General features: G+C 45.2%; 1 protein-coding gene across 1 annotated transcript in view; it reads left to right on the plus strand.

The window, feature by feature from the left end:
* Nucleotides 1-15,135, plus strand: part of LOC135080230 (cell adhesion molecule Dscam2) — a 115,684-nt gene that overhangs the window by 93,006 nt on the left and 7,543 nt on the right. Inside the window, exons 24-41 of the mRNA XM_063974912.1 lie at nt 1,507-1,646; nt 2,136-2,292; nt 2,671-2,848; nt 3,200-3,390; nt 3,830-4,015; nt 4,143-4,279; nt 4,523-4,679; nt 4,858-4,983; nt 5,162-5,287; nt 5,466-5,591; nt 5,770-5,895; nt 6,074-6,167; nt 6,218-6,504; nt 6,683-6,808; nt 6,987-7,112; nt 13,627-13,767; nt 14,207-14,356; nt 14,831-14,905. Of these exons, the coding sequence (XP_063830982.1) occupies nt 1,507-1,646; nt 2,136-2,292; nt 2,671-2,848; nt 3,200-3,390; nt 3,830-4,015; nt 4,143-4,279; nt 4,523-4,679; nt 4,858-4,983; nt 5,162-5,287; nt 5,466-5,591; nt 5,770-5,895; nt 6,074-6,167; nt 6,218-6,504; nt 6,683-6,808; nt 6,987-7,112; nt 13,627-13,767; nt 14,207-14,356; nt 14,831-14,905 (2,649 nt within the window). The remainder of the gene's footprint in view (nt 1-1,506; nt 1,647-2,135; nt 2,293-2,670; nt 2,849-3,199; nt 3,391-3,829; nt 4,016-4,142; nt 4,280-4,522; nt 4,680-4,857; nt 4,984-5,161; nt 5,288-5,465; nt 5,592-5,769; nt 5,896-6,073; nt 6,168-6,217; nt 6,505-6,682; nt 6,809-6,986; nt 7,113-13,626; nt 13,768-14,206; nt 14,357-14,830; nt 14,906-15,135) is intronic.

Below are 15,135 nucleotides of genomic sequence, written 5' to 3' on the forward strand. Positions count from 1 at the left end.
AGTTCATTGTAAGCAAAAAAATTAAAGGTATCTTAACAACATTGTTTCAAAACTAAGTCAGCTAAAATTAGCGATTAACGGGTTAATTGTAAGCAAAAGGTCAAAGGCACCTATCTTAACAACATTGTTTCAAAACTAAGTTAGCTTATATTAGCGTTTAATTAGTTCATTGTAAGCACAAAAGTTAAGAGTACCTTAACAACATTGTTTCAAGACCAAGTTAGCTAATATTGTTATAAGTAAATAAATGTACTGTCATGTTTTAAATAAAGAGTTATAATTGGGCTAATGATTAATTACAAATTCAGTCATGTTTTACATTTTTATTTTTCACTCGTTATGAAGTTACCCAAAAATAACTTATTATTAACATGACTTTTAGTTGTTCTTAAAGAACCTTTATGTACCAGACTTGTGATTTTTCCAGGTAAAAATCTCCAAAACAAGGGAGGATGTGACGCGCCCTGCGACGCATCGACAGCCCTAGCACCGAGCGCGGAGATTTTGACAACCCTACGGCTGCGCGGCCGCACGCCGCACGGACCGAGTTAATATAAGAGACGGCGGCGACCGCGGGCGCCTAGCATTCGCTCGGGAGCCATCGTAACAGCCAGACGATCGCGCGCGCGTCTACGGCTAATTACGCAAGAGTCCCTAGCGAATAGCTGCCCTCACTGTTCCCACTAACCTGGCTCGATAGGACTTTCGGCTCGCGCGGTTTCCGTGACACGAGCGAACCATCGTTGCCTGTATACACATTCCAATCCTTACCGAGTGCATGCTTTACTCAATCCCGACCTGCGGTAGCAATCCCGCTGCCACCCTTCCTGGATTCCTCCCCACCCGCCACGTAGGTCCTAAGCCTTTTTACCTTTGGTACTCGAACCCCCACTTCGTTGACCTCGGTTACCGATTTGGTGAGCGGACCGTCCTACCCCCCCTAGTTTATAAGTATCCAAACTAACACTTGCTAAACCTCGCACAGGGCGCCGCCCCTCTCGCGGATTACGTAAACTAGTTTCAGGACGCGAACCGGGCGCGTCGCTATCCCTCTTGTCATAGTAGATTTGCAATTGTGGAATAACTTACTCATTATTTAAATAATAGTAATTTAGAGTCAGTGAAACTAGAATAAGTAAACTATTGTGGAACCTGAATTATAAGTGCTATTGTGTTATTGATTGTGCGTTTCCTTGGTCGAATATCCCTGTAGGCATCCTGGATAGGTACACATCCCTCATCGCAGAAGGCGAACTGGGACTTAGTACTAAACAGCGGGGTGTCAGACTGAGCTAGCTTAGACGCCCCGTTGCAAATATAGTAACAGAAGCTGTTAAAAATATGGCAGCATTCTTGAGTGCGATAACTTGAAACCTACTTACAATCGACTCCCTCTTTTCTACTGTGTAGGTTGGAGCGATTGCAATTGTGACGTCAACGTGCTGTTACACACGCTAACATCTTATTGCCATCAACATAAGGCTCAAAACGTTTTTCATTTTCTAGTTCCCTCGGCGCCAGCAGACATAAAAGCAGTGGTGTCCTCCCGAAACAAGATCCTGGTTTCGTGGCTGCCTCCCGCCGCACCTAACGGAGTGCTGGTTGGATACACGCTGTATATGAGCGTCATTGAAGACGGCAGAGAAGTGAGTGCATCGACTTATTACTTCAGTATAAAATACTCTTTTAGATGTCTATCAGGAATAGGACATAGTCTTTCCGTGCATGTCGTAAATGGCAATTAAGGGACAAATATACAATCATCAGGCCTCCTCAATTTAAGTATTTGGCTAGAATGGGGAGTGTAGGTCAAATCCTTGAGAGCTTGTGAAACTAAATGACCTGATGATGATCATGTCAACCAGAATCATAAAGCGCTTTCAAAATGATGTGATTGTACTATATTATGTAGTAACAAAATAAATGTTAAATGGAAAATAAACCTGTTGTGATTTCATATTGTTTAGATTAATAGGATTATTATTAGGTACTTACAATATTTCTTTCCTTTTTATAGTTTTTGTAGAAACCTTCCAAATATAGTAATCTACCCCTAAATATGAATACGCTTTAAACCATTGCATGCCCCTTCCCGCACACCAAAGATCTGAATAAGGTGTCACCGTTGTTCCAAGGAGGGCACCCACAAACGCATGCTGTCGCCCAGTACGCTGTCCCACGAGACGTCGCGGTCGCCTCCGAGGGCGACGCACCAGTTCTGGGTCTCAGCGTCTACGAGGCTTGGCGAGGGAGAGACTACCAGGGTCGTTACTGTGCTACCCTCGGATTCTGGTAAGAAGTTCCATCTAATTCATCATAGCATAGATAGACCTTCAGATATTGTCGCCCATCAAGTTCTCCCACGAGACGTCGAGGTCGCCCCCGAGGGCGACGCACCAGTTCTGGGTCTCAGCGTCTACGAGGCTTGGCGAGGGAGAGACTACCAGGGTCGTCACTGTGCTACCCTCGGATTCTGGTGAGAAGTTCCATCAAGTTGATCATAGCTTGGGTTCTATGTTATGTCTTCGGATCGTCTAAACCTTAAATTTATCGAGACTTCAGACCTTTACAACTCTTCCCGAATAGTCCAGTATTAAATGATGGTCTTTACAAAACTTTTCCACTTTAGAAACGTTTACTTTATCTCACACGTTTGACAATTCATTCTAGTTCCCGCGCGAATAACATCGTTCAGCCGCAGTATCGTCACCCCTTGGAAGGAGAACATCTCCCTGTCCTGTAACAAAGTTGGCGTACCCACGCCTTCTACCATTTGGAGTATGAATGGCGCTACTTTGGAATCCACACTGAGGAAGAATGTTAGCAACGATGGGACTCTTGTTATTAGGTAAGCAATGAATCTTCCAGACTCATTACTGTTCTTTTGTAATGCAAAGGAAACAAAATATCAAATTCAAATAATGCCTATCTACCAATCAATGGGAAGAATAGGCAATAGTTTTAATTGGTATCAGTAAACAAAGAAATAATGAACTATAGATAACAACCAATAAGAATCGTCGAAATAACATTTAAGATTTAGTAAGAGCGCAAAATTAATTTTCAAGAACTTAAAAATAATCTATATTGATGATACCGCCCTTTGACCTGTTATCTTTATTCAATACGAGCTACCTAATATAACTGAAGTACCTACTTCCCACTAAATATCAAACGTCATAACTCTTTTCTTCGACAGTATGACCCAATACGCCGACAGTGGCAACTACACCTGTTCAGTAGAGAACATTCACGGAAGAGACGAAGTCACCTACAGTGTAGAAGTGAAGGTTCCTCCTCAGCCACCGGTCCTAGCAGTGGTAGACTCATATGCAGACTCCCTGCATTTACAGTGGAGCGACCAGGGCGATGGGGGCAGTCCTATTCTTGGTAAGTCAAGATATTTATTTTAGCTTTTGCCACAGTTTTGAACATTATTAAGGATCAAATAAGGTCACCTATAGCGTGGAAGTGAAGGTTCCTCAGCAGCCACCGGTTTTGGCAGTAGTAGACTCGTATGCAGACTCCCTGCACTCCTTGCACTCTATGAAGATACTGTTTCTTCAACCTTATTGAGGGTGAGATGGGGTCACCTACAGCGTGGAAGTGAAGGTTCCTCCCCAGCCGTCAGTTCTGGCCGCGGTAGACTCGTACGCAGATTCTCTGCACTTGCTGTGGAGCTACCAGTCCTATTATTGCTAAGTCAAGAATAGTCAAGCCTTTGTCGAATACAATACTGGAAAATACGTCGAAAATAATGGCAGCAACTAAACCTGTTCAGTAGAGAACATCCACGTACGAGATTAAGACAAACGTTGTATTCTTTCAGGATACGTAATAAATTACAAACGCGAACACGGTGACTGGGAAGAATTGCAAGTGGAAGCGGGCACTTCGGAGCACGTGTTGCCGAACCTTTGGTGCGGGACTCGCTACCAACTGTACATTACCGCCTTCAATAGGATTGGGACTGGACTGCCGTGTGATATCGTCCATGCATACACTAAAGGCACAGGTGAGTGGATAGAAGACCAAGCCTTTGGTCTTATGGAGCACTAGCTACAGTTCTAAGTTTTGAGTAGACCATAATATGTTGGAGTATTGTTTGATTAATCTTTCTAAACACAAAATTTTCATTTCAGTTCCAGTGAAACCCAAACATTCCCAAATGATAACACTAAACACAACGACGGTAACCGTGTGGTTGGACTCATGGGGAGACGGCGGCTGCGGCATTCTTTACTTCGTCATCGAGTACAGGGAGATCAGTCAATCGCAGGTAATTTTCAAATATGATATTCAGCTATCTAACCTGTAACATGTCGGTAAGAAATCATCGACCCTTTTGCTAAACTGCCAGCAGAATACCAGTGCTCGTGACGCGCTCTCTTCCGTCACGGCTTATACTGAGCAGTTGCCATTTTGGTGCATGTACCTTACTGTTTGGTTTTATTAAATCTAATTGTTATTTTATTTTGTACTTTCTTCTTTCTTTCTAAAACTGAGTCATCCATAATTTCAGTGGCGTCTAGTATCGAACAGCGTGCAGGCCACGGAACGCGTCTTCAGCGTGCCCGGCCTGACGCCCGCCGCGCACTACCAGCTGCGCATCACGGCGCACAACAACGCGGGCCACGCCGTGGCCTTGTACAACTTCACCACGCACTCCCTCAGCGGCAGTGAGTGTCCGACACTAGTGTCACAGACTCACAGCGAGTGTCACGTGACCGCCTGACGCCCGCCGCGCACTACCAGCTGCGCATCACGGCGCACAACAACGCGGGCCACGCCGTGGCCTTGTACAACTTCACCACGCACTCCCTCAGCGGCAGTGAGTGTCCGACACTAGTGTCACAGACTCACAGCGAGTGTCACGTGACCGCCTGACGCCCGCCGCGCACTACCAGCTGCGCATCACGGCGCACAACAACGCGGGCCACGCCGTGGCCTTGTACAACTTCACCACGCACTCCCTCAGCGGCAGTGAGTGTCCGACACTAGTGTCACAGACTCACAGCGAGTGTCACGTGACCGCCTGACGCCCGCCGCGCACTACCAGCTGCGCATCACGGCGCACAACAACGCGGGCCACGCCGTGGCCTTGTACAACTTCACCACGCACTCCCTCAGCGGCAGTGAGTGTCCGACACTAGTGTCACAGACTCACAGCGAGTGTCACGTGACCGCCTGACGCCCGCCGCGCACTACCAGCTGCGCATCACGGCGCACAACAACGCGGGCCACGCCGTGGCCTTGTACAACTTCACCACGCACTCCCTCAGCGGCAGTGAGTGTCCGACACTAGTGTCACAGACTCACAGCGAGTGTCACGTGACCGCCTGACGCCCGCCGCGCACTACCAGCTGCGCATCACGGCGCACAACAACGCGGGCCACGCCGTGGCCTTGTACAACTTCACCACGCACTCCCTCAGCGGCAGTGAGTGTCCGACACTAGTGCCACAGACTCACAGCGAGTGTCACGTGACCGCCTGACGCCCGCCGCGCACTACCAGCTGCGCATCACGGCGCACAACAACGCGGGCCACGCCGTGGCCTTGTACAACTTCACCACGCACTCCCTCAGCGGCAGTGAGTGTCCGACACTAGTGTCACAGACTCACAGCGAGTGTCACGTGACCGCCTGACGCCCGCCGCGCACTACCAGCTGCGCATCACGGCGCACAACAACGCGGGCCACGCCGTGGCCTTGTACAACTTCACCACGCACTCCCTCAGCGGCAGTGAGTGTCCGACACTAGTGTCACAGACTCACAGCGAGTGTCACGTGACCGCCTGACGCCCGCCGCGCACTACCAGCTGCGCATCACGGCGCACAACAACGCGGGCCACGCCGTGGCCTTGTACAACTTCACCACGCACTCCCTCAGCGGCAGTGAGTGTCCGACACTAGTGTCACAGACTCACAGCGAGTGTCACGTGACCGCCTGACGCCCGCCGCGCACTACCAGCTGCGCATCACGGCGCACAACAACGCGGGCCACGCCGTGGCCTTGTACAACTTCACCACGCACTCCCTCAGCGGCAGTGAGTGTCCGACACTAGTGTCACAGACTCACAGCGAGTGTCACGTGACCGCCTGACGCCCGCCGCGCACTACCAGCTGCGCATCACGGCGCACAACAACGCGGGCCACGCCGTGGCCTTGTACAACTTCACCACGCACTCCCTCAGCGGCAGTGAGTGTCCGTCACTAGTGTCACAGACTCACAGCGAGTGTCACGTGACCGCCTGACGCCCGCCGCGCACTACCAGCTGCGCATCACGGCGCACAACAACGCGGGCCACGCCGTGGCCTTGTACAACTTCACCACGCACTCCCTCAGCGGCAGTGAGTGTCCGACACTAGTGTCGCAGCGGCCGCAGCGAGCGTCACGTGACCGCCTGACGCCCGCCGCGCACTACCAGCTGCGCATCACGGCGCACAACAACGCGGGCCACGCCGTGGCCTTGTACAACTTCACCACGCACTCCCTCAGCGGCAGTGAGTGTCCGACACTAGTGTCACAGACTCACAGCGAGTGTCACGTGACCGCCTGACGCCCGCCGCGCACTACCAGCTGCGCATCACGGCGCACAACAACGCGGGCCACGCCGTGGCCTTGTACAACTTCACCACGCACTCCCTCAGCGGCAGTGAGTGTCCGACACTAGTGTCACAGACTCACAGCGAGTGTCACGTGACCGCCTGACGCCCGCCGCGCACTACCAGCTGCGCATCACGGCGCACAACAACGCGGGCCACGCCGTGGCCTTGTACAACTTCACCACGCACTCCCTCAGCGGCAGTGAGTGTCCGACACTAGTGTCACAGACTCACAGCGAGTGTCACGTGACCGCCTGACGCCCGCCGCGCACTACCAGCTGCGCATCACGGCGCACAACAACGCGGGCCACGCCGTGGCCTTGTACAACTTCACCACGCACTCCCTCAGCGGCAGTGAGTGTCCGACACTAGTGTCACAGACTCACAGCGAGTGTCACGTGACCGCCTGACGCCCGCCGCGCACTACCAGCTGCGCATCACGGCGCACAACAACGCGGGCCACGCCGTGGCCTTGTACAACTTCACCACGCACTCCCTCAGCGGCAGTGAGTGTCCGACACTAGTGTCGCAGCGGCCGCAGCGAGTGTCACGTGACCGCCTGACGCCCGCCGCTCACTACCAGCCAGTGGCGGATTTACAAATTTGCCGCTAGTAGGCCATTCAATTTTTGCCGCCCCTACCTACTGACTTTTGAAATTCAATACGTTAGTTTAATCCCGTTATTAGTATGATTTTGAACTTAATGATATTTCTGTCAGTTAATAGATTATTATTGCAACCCGCTATGTACTGAAGAGTTTAATGTTGACCTAAAAACAGCAGTATGTACTAATCCTAAGGTGGGGAAAGGCATGACCTAAAAATACCTACACTATGTGAACACAGACAAAATAATGTGTGGTCAGTAAACATTGTTTTTGGTAAATATTTTTTATTGCACTTAACAGTTTAAAAACAATACAAACAATTTCTATTAAAATATAACATGTTAACAATCCAGTTACTGGTGACAGACAATGAGATCAAATAAGTTTTACATTATTTTCTTGCGAGATTTTAAATTTGCAAAATCATTAATTATAAATCGTCGTATAAAATCTTTTTCATAAGTTCTGACTCTGCACAAAAGAGATAAAGCATCAATAGGCCAGTAGAATTAAACACAAAAATGAATTAAATCGGAAATAATTCCTACTAAAGATTTTAGTGCTTTAATGGCTTCATTAGTTGCCCATAAAGACTCCTAGGTTTACGACTTCGACGGAGTTGTGCTTAAGTGGTGGGGCCCCCCGAAAGGGGCGCTTTTTCGGTTTTCCGGTTATACCGCGTAAAGGACTTACCCTATCGAAAAGTGGTCTTCCTGACGGTTGAAGGAAATTTAATCCTGCATTAAATAAGACCAAATTCGTGTGTTTTGAACAAACAGTTCTCGTGCAAATGTTCGGCAAAGTAGAAAATATGTGTATAATTAATGACCCTCTCCACGTCCAATAGCTCGTTACCCGCAGGCTTCCAAGTCTTGAAAAGGAGCGCCTCAACCAGTGTAACCCTATCAAGGCTTATGAGCTGGATGCGCCTATCCTTGTTCGTCCCAGCCGTTCCTTATCTGCGGTTGCTGCACCTCTTCCTGGCACACACCTGAACGACTCTGTGTTACCTACTGTGGCTGCCCCTCTTCCTTGTATCCTCCTGCACGACTGCGTTGCCTAGCCGTATGCCTGGTCTAAGGTTCGACGCCAAAAATCAACAACAACAAGTTCATATTAAAACGCTGAAGAGTTTTTTGTTTGTTTGTTTGAACGCGCTAATCTCAAGAATTACTAGTTTGATTGAAATAATTATTTTTATGTTGAATAGCTCATAAATTGAGGAAGGCTATAGGATATATACAATCACTCTACGACTAATAGAGGCGAAGCAGTTAAGAAAAATGTTGCAAGCACGGAAAATAGTATTTAAACTATTTTCACGCGTACGAAGTTGATTTTGTGGCGTCGAACCTTGGACCAGGCATATGGCTAAGCAATGCAATCGTACAGGAGGGTACAAGGAAGAGGGGCAGCCACATTAGGTAACACAGAGTCGTTCAGAAGAGTGCCAGGAAGAGGTACAGCAACCGCAGTTAAGGAACGGCTGGGACGAACAAGGATACGCGAATCCAACTCGTGAGCCTTGACAGGGATACGCTGGTTAAGGCGACCCTTTACAAGGCTTAGGAGCCTACAGGTGACGAGCTATTGGACGTGGAGAGGGTCATTAATTATACACATATTTTCTACTTTGCCGAACATTTGCACGAGAACGGTTTGTTCAAAACATATGAATTTAGTCTTATTTAATGCAGGATTAAATGCCCTTCAACCGTCAGGAAGACCACTTTTCGATAGGGTAAGCCCTTTACGCGGTATAACCGGAAAACCTAAAAAGCGCCCCTTTCGGGGGCTCCCACCACTTAAGCACAACTCCGTCGAAGTCGAAAACCTAGGAGAGTCTTAATGGGCAACCAAAGAAGCCATTAAAGCAAATTTTTTTTGTAGGAATTATTTCCGATTTAAAAGCTAATTCTACTGGCCTACAAGCTTTTCTTGACTTAAAGTAGATCGTAGATAGTTTTTAACCCGTTTTAAGCAAGAAAAGCTTCTCACCTGAATAATTTGTCACCGGTGTGCACAGAGCCGTGCGACGTGCTATATCCAGTATAATTAGCTAAGAACTACTTAAAGGTAAACAGAAAGACCAAGGCTTAGTAATACAGGGTGGCCCAGAAGAAAATTCACTTTTGAAAATTCAAGGAAACGAAAACTGTACCTACATTTTTATAGGACTTAAATATTGCAATTTAAAGAAAATTTTATGCAATTTATTTTTAAATTTACCTTTATTAAATTACATCGCCCAGGAGATTTCCTTGACGCTTACAACATTCGATCAACATACATCAAAATCTTGGAATGCGTTCGTCAGAATTACCTCGAAACCTATTTTAAATTTTTTGCCGAATGCTCAGCTTCAGTTGCTGCATGGTTGTTGTATTATAAAAGTATACTCTATTCTTAATGTAACACCACAAAAAATAATTTTCTGGAGTGAGATCAGGTTCTGGATCAGGATCAGGAGATATGGGAACATGTCTCTTACCATATAAATGCTCTCAGTTGAAGTGTGACACGTAGCCCCATCTTGATGAAACCAAGTGCTCCGGTCATAACCTTGCGAATCTTGCAGCTTTGAAATCAAAAAGCTTTTCAGCCTACCAGTATAGCGCTCTCAAAAATTAACCATCCTTTCAATGCAACAAACCAATTAAGCAGTGGTGAAATCTCACTGCCTCTAAGAAGCGCTAATCTCATTCCAGCAGACTTCTTTTTGTGGGGTTACCTTATGAGCAGAGTATACTCTAATAATCCAAAAACTCTGCAGCATTCATCCATTCTGAATCCATTTTGAGGTAACTCTAAGGGCTCCTGCACACGACGCCGCCACTGCGCCGCTACACTGTTCATAAGCACCGAGTAAAACCGCCGCCGCGCCGCCGCCGCGCCGCCGCCGCGCCGCCACCACGCCATCAAAGCATAATTTCGCACGCGGCGCGGCGGCTGCGCGGCAGCGGTGTTCACGCGGCGCGTATAAACAGTGCAAAGGCGCGGCGACGGCGCGCGGCGGCGCACAGTGGTCTGAAAATGAAGGTCCCATACCATAGAAACTTAATGTCAGAAATTAATAAATAAAAATATGTATTGTGTTTAGTATACCTCCCTTTGTTTTACTAATATAGTATGAAGGGTATGAGTAGCTCCATGTGTGAGAAAAAAAATATTTAATTTTTTTTTGTATGGAAAAAAACACTTAAAGTGGATTTTTTTTAAACTGAATAGAACTGAAGAGCTGGTACTCACATGAGCTATTGCACCATACACGGCGATCAAGATGACATACAATTCTTGTGCCTTTGGGTGCCGCTTTGCATGTACCAAGCTTTGGAAATTTTGAATTTTCGGTAGGTGATCTTTCAAGTCTTTGATGTTATTTTATGAAGTTATTAACCGCTTTCAATACGAGAATAGTATGTAAATTAATACTCATATAACTAGGAATATACTAGGGATATTTTGAAAATAATTTTTATTTAAAGAAATATAAAAAAATAAAAAGTTTAATCATTGAATGAAGTTACCAACCACTTGGTAACTGACATTGTTATTAGTTACTAACCTGCTAATGACGTTTTAATGAAAATAATAGAAATCAATATTGATTAAATAAACAACTTAAAAATCGAACTGCCTAATAGGCCAGTAGAATTACATTTGAAATCGGAAATAATTCCTACAAAAGATTTTATTATTTTAATGGCTTAATTTGTTATCCATTAAGACTATCCTAAATTTTCGACTTCGACGGAGTTGTGCTTAAGTGGTGGGGGCCCCCGAAAGGGGCGTTTTTTCGGTTTTACGGTTATATCTCGTAAAGGACTTACCCTATCGAAAACTGGTCTCCGTGACGGTTGAAGGGCATTTAATCCTGCATTGAATAAGACCAAATTCATATGTATTGGACAAACCGTTCTCGTGCTTATCTTTGAAAAAGTACAAAATGTACGTATAATTATTGACCCTCTTTACGTACAATGGCTCGTCACTCGCAGGCTCCCAAGCCTTGTAAAAGGCCGACTCAACCAGCTTAACCCTGTCAATGCTTAAGAGCTGGATGCACCTATCCTTGTTCGTCCCAGTCGTCCCTAACTGCGGTTACTGCACCTCTTTCTTGCACTCTCCTGAACGACTCTGTGTTTCCATACCAGGCATCGATTAGGCAACGTATCGAATGGCTGGGACGAACAAGATATAGGCGCATCTAGCTCGTAAGCCTTGACAGGGTTACACTGGTTGAGGCGGTCATTTTCAAAACTTGGAATCCTGCGGGTATCGAGCCATTGGACGTGGAGAGGATCATTAATTATATGTACATTTTGTACTTTTTCGAAGATAAGCACGAGGACAGTTGGTCCAAAACATATGAATTTGGTCTTATTAAATGCAGGATTAAATGCTCTTCAACCGTCATGAAGACCAGTTTTCGATAGGGTAAGTCCTTTACGCGTCCGAAAAATGCCCCTTTCGGGGGCCCCCACCACTTAAGCACAACTCCGTCGACGTCGAAAATTTAATGGGTTACAAATGAAGCCATTAAAACAATAATATCTTTTGTATGAATTATTTCCGATTTCAAATGTAATTCTTCTGGCCTATTACGCAGTTCGATTTTTTAAGTTGTTTATTTAATCAATATTGATTTCTATTATTTTCATTAAAACGTCATTAGCAGGTTAGTAACTAATAACAATGTCAGTTACCAACTGGTTGGTTACTTCATTCAATGATTAAACGTTTTATTTTTTTATATTTTCAAAATAAAAATTATTTAAAAATATCCCTAGTATATTCCTAGTTATATGAGTATAAATTTACATACTATTCTCGTATTGAAAGCGGTTAATAACTTCATAAAATAACATCAAAGACTTGAAAGATCACCTACCGAAAATTCAAAATTTCCAAAGCTTGGTACATGCAAAGCGGCACCCAAAGGCACAAGAATTGTATGTCATCTTGATCGCCGTGTATGGTGCAATAGCTCATGTGAGTACCAGCCCTTCAGTTCTATTCAGTTTAAAAAAAATCGACTTTAAGTGTTTTTTTCCATACAAAAAAAATTAAAATATTTTTTTTCTCACACATGAAGCTACTCATACCCTTCGTACTATATTAGTAAAACAAAGGGAGGTATACTAAACACAATACATATTTTTATTTATTAATTTCTGACATTAAGTTTCTATGGTATGGGACCTTCATTTTCAGACCACCGTGCGGCGGCGCGGTAGCGGCGTCGTGTGCAGGAGCGCTTACGAAAGTTTTCCAAAATGTTGATGTATGTTGACTGAATGTTGTAAACGTCAAGGGAATCACAAATGTAGGTACGATAAAATTTATAAAAGAAAGTAAATTTTAAAATAAATTGCACTAAATTTCCTTTAAATTGCAATAGCTAAAGTTCTACAAAAATGTACAGTTTTCGTTTCCTTGAATTTTCAAAAGTGAATTTTCTTCTGGGCCACCCTGTAAAACAATACACGAAGTTGTGGAGAGATGGTGCTCGTGCTAGGCTCCAAAGATCCTGTGTTACGAGTTTTTTATTTTATTTTTATTGAAACGCTATTGGAATATTTTAAAATTCATGATCACATTAGTACCTAAGTATACAGGGTGTTAGGTAAATGGGTATATGAGCCGACACTAGCCCATGTTAACATGGTCATATAAATGGTTTGGTGAAGTCAGAAAATTGATATCTTCATTTTAATAATTTAAATTTTCATAGAAATCGGATTTTATAAAATTTATTTTGTATGAATATTAAAAAAATTAAAATGATGATATCAAATTTCTGACTCCACCATACCATTTATATGCCCATGTTAACATGGGCTAGTGTCGGCTCATATACCTATTTACCTAACACCCTGTATATTACAGTGCGTTTATTAATCGTTTATTTATATATGGATTGTGTAGGTAAACGTATAATTATATATTTTTACCTGTAAAAAAAAATTTGCTAAATTTGCCGCCCCTCTAATTCTGCCGCCCTAGGCACTGGCCTACTTGGCCTATTGGTAAATCCGCCACTGCTACCAGCTGCAGTTGATGACCACGGTTGATCCCTGTGCTGATATGACTTGAGACTACTTGCTGTTTTGTTTTTTTGTGGTTGTTTGACTACATCTGACTGCCTAAGCCTTTTTGCCAGAGCAAGGCTCAATCCACCTCTCAATTTGGTCTATTCATCTATGAATTCCTTCCCTTCCTTTGATCACCTATGGATAAGAATACTTAGGTGATCAAAGTGGACTTCTTATACATGGGTGATCAAAGGACACTAAAGTGTCGCCTGGAGTCCACTTTGATCACCACGATGATCTAATCCAGGTGATCAAAGACCCTCAATTCAGATACAGTCTATACGTATTTAGGTCTAATTTTGCCTGTTCTCTTCCAGTGCTAGACGGCGAGCTATCACCGCCGGTGCCGGCGGCCGGGGCGCGGTCGCTGAGCGGCGCGCGCGTCATATTACCGGCCGCGCTGTCGCTGCTAGTGCTGGGCGCGCTCATCGCCATCGTGTTGCTGGTGCGCCGGAATAGTAAGTAAAATAAATATAAATAAACAAATTTTCTTTGGACAATTTCACACGCCGCTATCTAGCCCCAAAGTAAGCAGTTAGTATGCTCGTGTTATGGATGCTAAATAAGAAATGATCCTTTACTAGACCAGCGTCACAGACTGTCGCCCTCATATCGTCTTATATGCGTATATTTACGCCACGTATAAGGAAATAGTTAAACTTTATTCGCCGCTAGATGGCGTTGCTGGCAAATTAACTTGCGGTGATAATGTCGTTGTTTATTTTGTCGTCACATAAGTAAACTCGGACGATCTTTTGAATACACACATCCTTTTTCAAAAACAAAAAAGCTGAACGTCCTTTTTCAATGTGACTTTGTTACAATGGATGTAAATTAATATCCTTTAACATGGCCAAATTTTAGTTTGTAAATAATTTCTGTTCTATGTATATCCAGAATCGGGTGGCACAGAGACAGCAGCGGCAGAGAGTGGCGTAGGCGAGTCGCCGTCGGTAGCACAACTACAGAACAAGGTCAACCGCGACCAGCAGTACTTAGCGGCGCGCGCACAGCACCCGCCGCCGCCGCACCACTACAAGCACGCCAGTAACGGTCGGTGAATTGTGAACTCTATTAACATACATAAGGTCTATAATGCGTCGCCGTCAGTAGCACAGCTGCAGAATAAGGTCAACCGTGACCAGCAGTACTTAGCGCCGCCGCACCATTACAAGCACGCCAGTAACGGTCGGTGCATTGTGAACTCTATTAACATTACATAAGGTCTATAATGCGTCGCCGTCGGTAGCACAGCTGCAGAATAAGGTCAACCGTGACTAGCAGTACTTAGCGCCGCCGCACCATTACAAGCACGCCAGTAACGGTCGGTGCATTGTGAACTCTATTAACATTACATAAGGTCTATAATGCGTCGCCGTCGGTAGCACAGCTGCAGAATAAGGTCAACCGTGACCAGCAGTACTTAGCGCCGCCGCATCACTACAAGCACGCCAGTAACGGTCGGTGCATTGTGAACTCTATTAACATTACATAAGGTTGATAATGAGTCGCCATCGGTAGCACAGCTGCAGAACAAGGTCAACCGCGACCAGCAGTACTTAGCGCCGCCGCATCACTACAAGCACGCCAGTAACGGTCGGTGCATTGTGAACTTTATTTAGATGGCATACGGTTGAAAACGACTTATTTCAGCACTGCTTAAAAAGGGTTAAAAGTCTACTACGTGTCCAGAATAAAACGCTTTTTAACTCTGATGTAACCAATCGCCTTTTTAACTTATTAAATCCACTGCTCCAATGCAATGGAGGGAAATTCTGTAATTACATCCATCTCAAAAAATCAATAAAATTAGTTAATTTAAACTT

The sequence above is a fragment of the Ostrinia nubilalis genome, chromosome 17 (assembly GCF_963855985.1).
Source record: "Ostrinia nubilalis chromosome 17, ilOstNubi1.1, whole genome shotgun sequence".
In the NCBI taxonomy this organism is placed as follows: domain Eukaryota; kingdom Metazoa; phylum Arthropoda; class Insecta; order Lepidoptera; family Crambidae; genus Ostrinia; species Ostrinia nubilalis.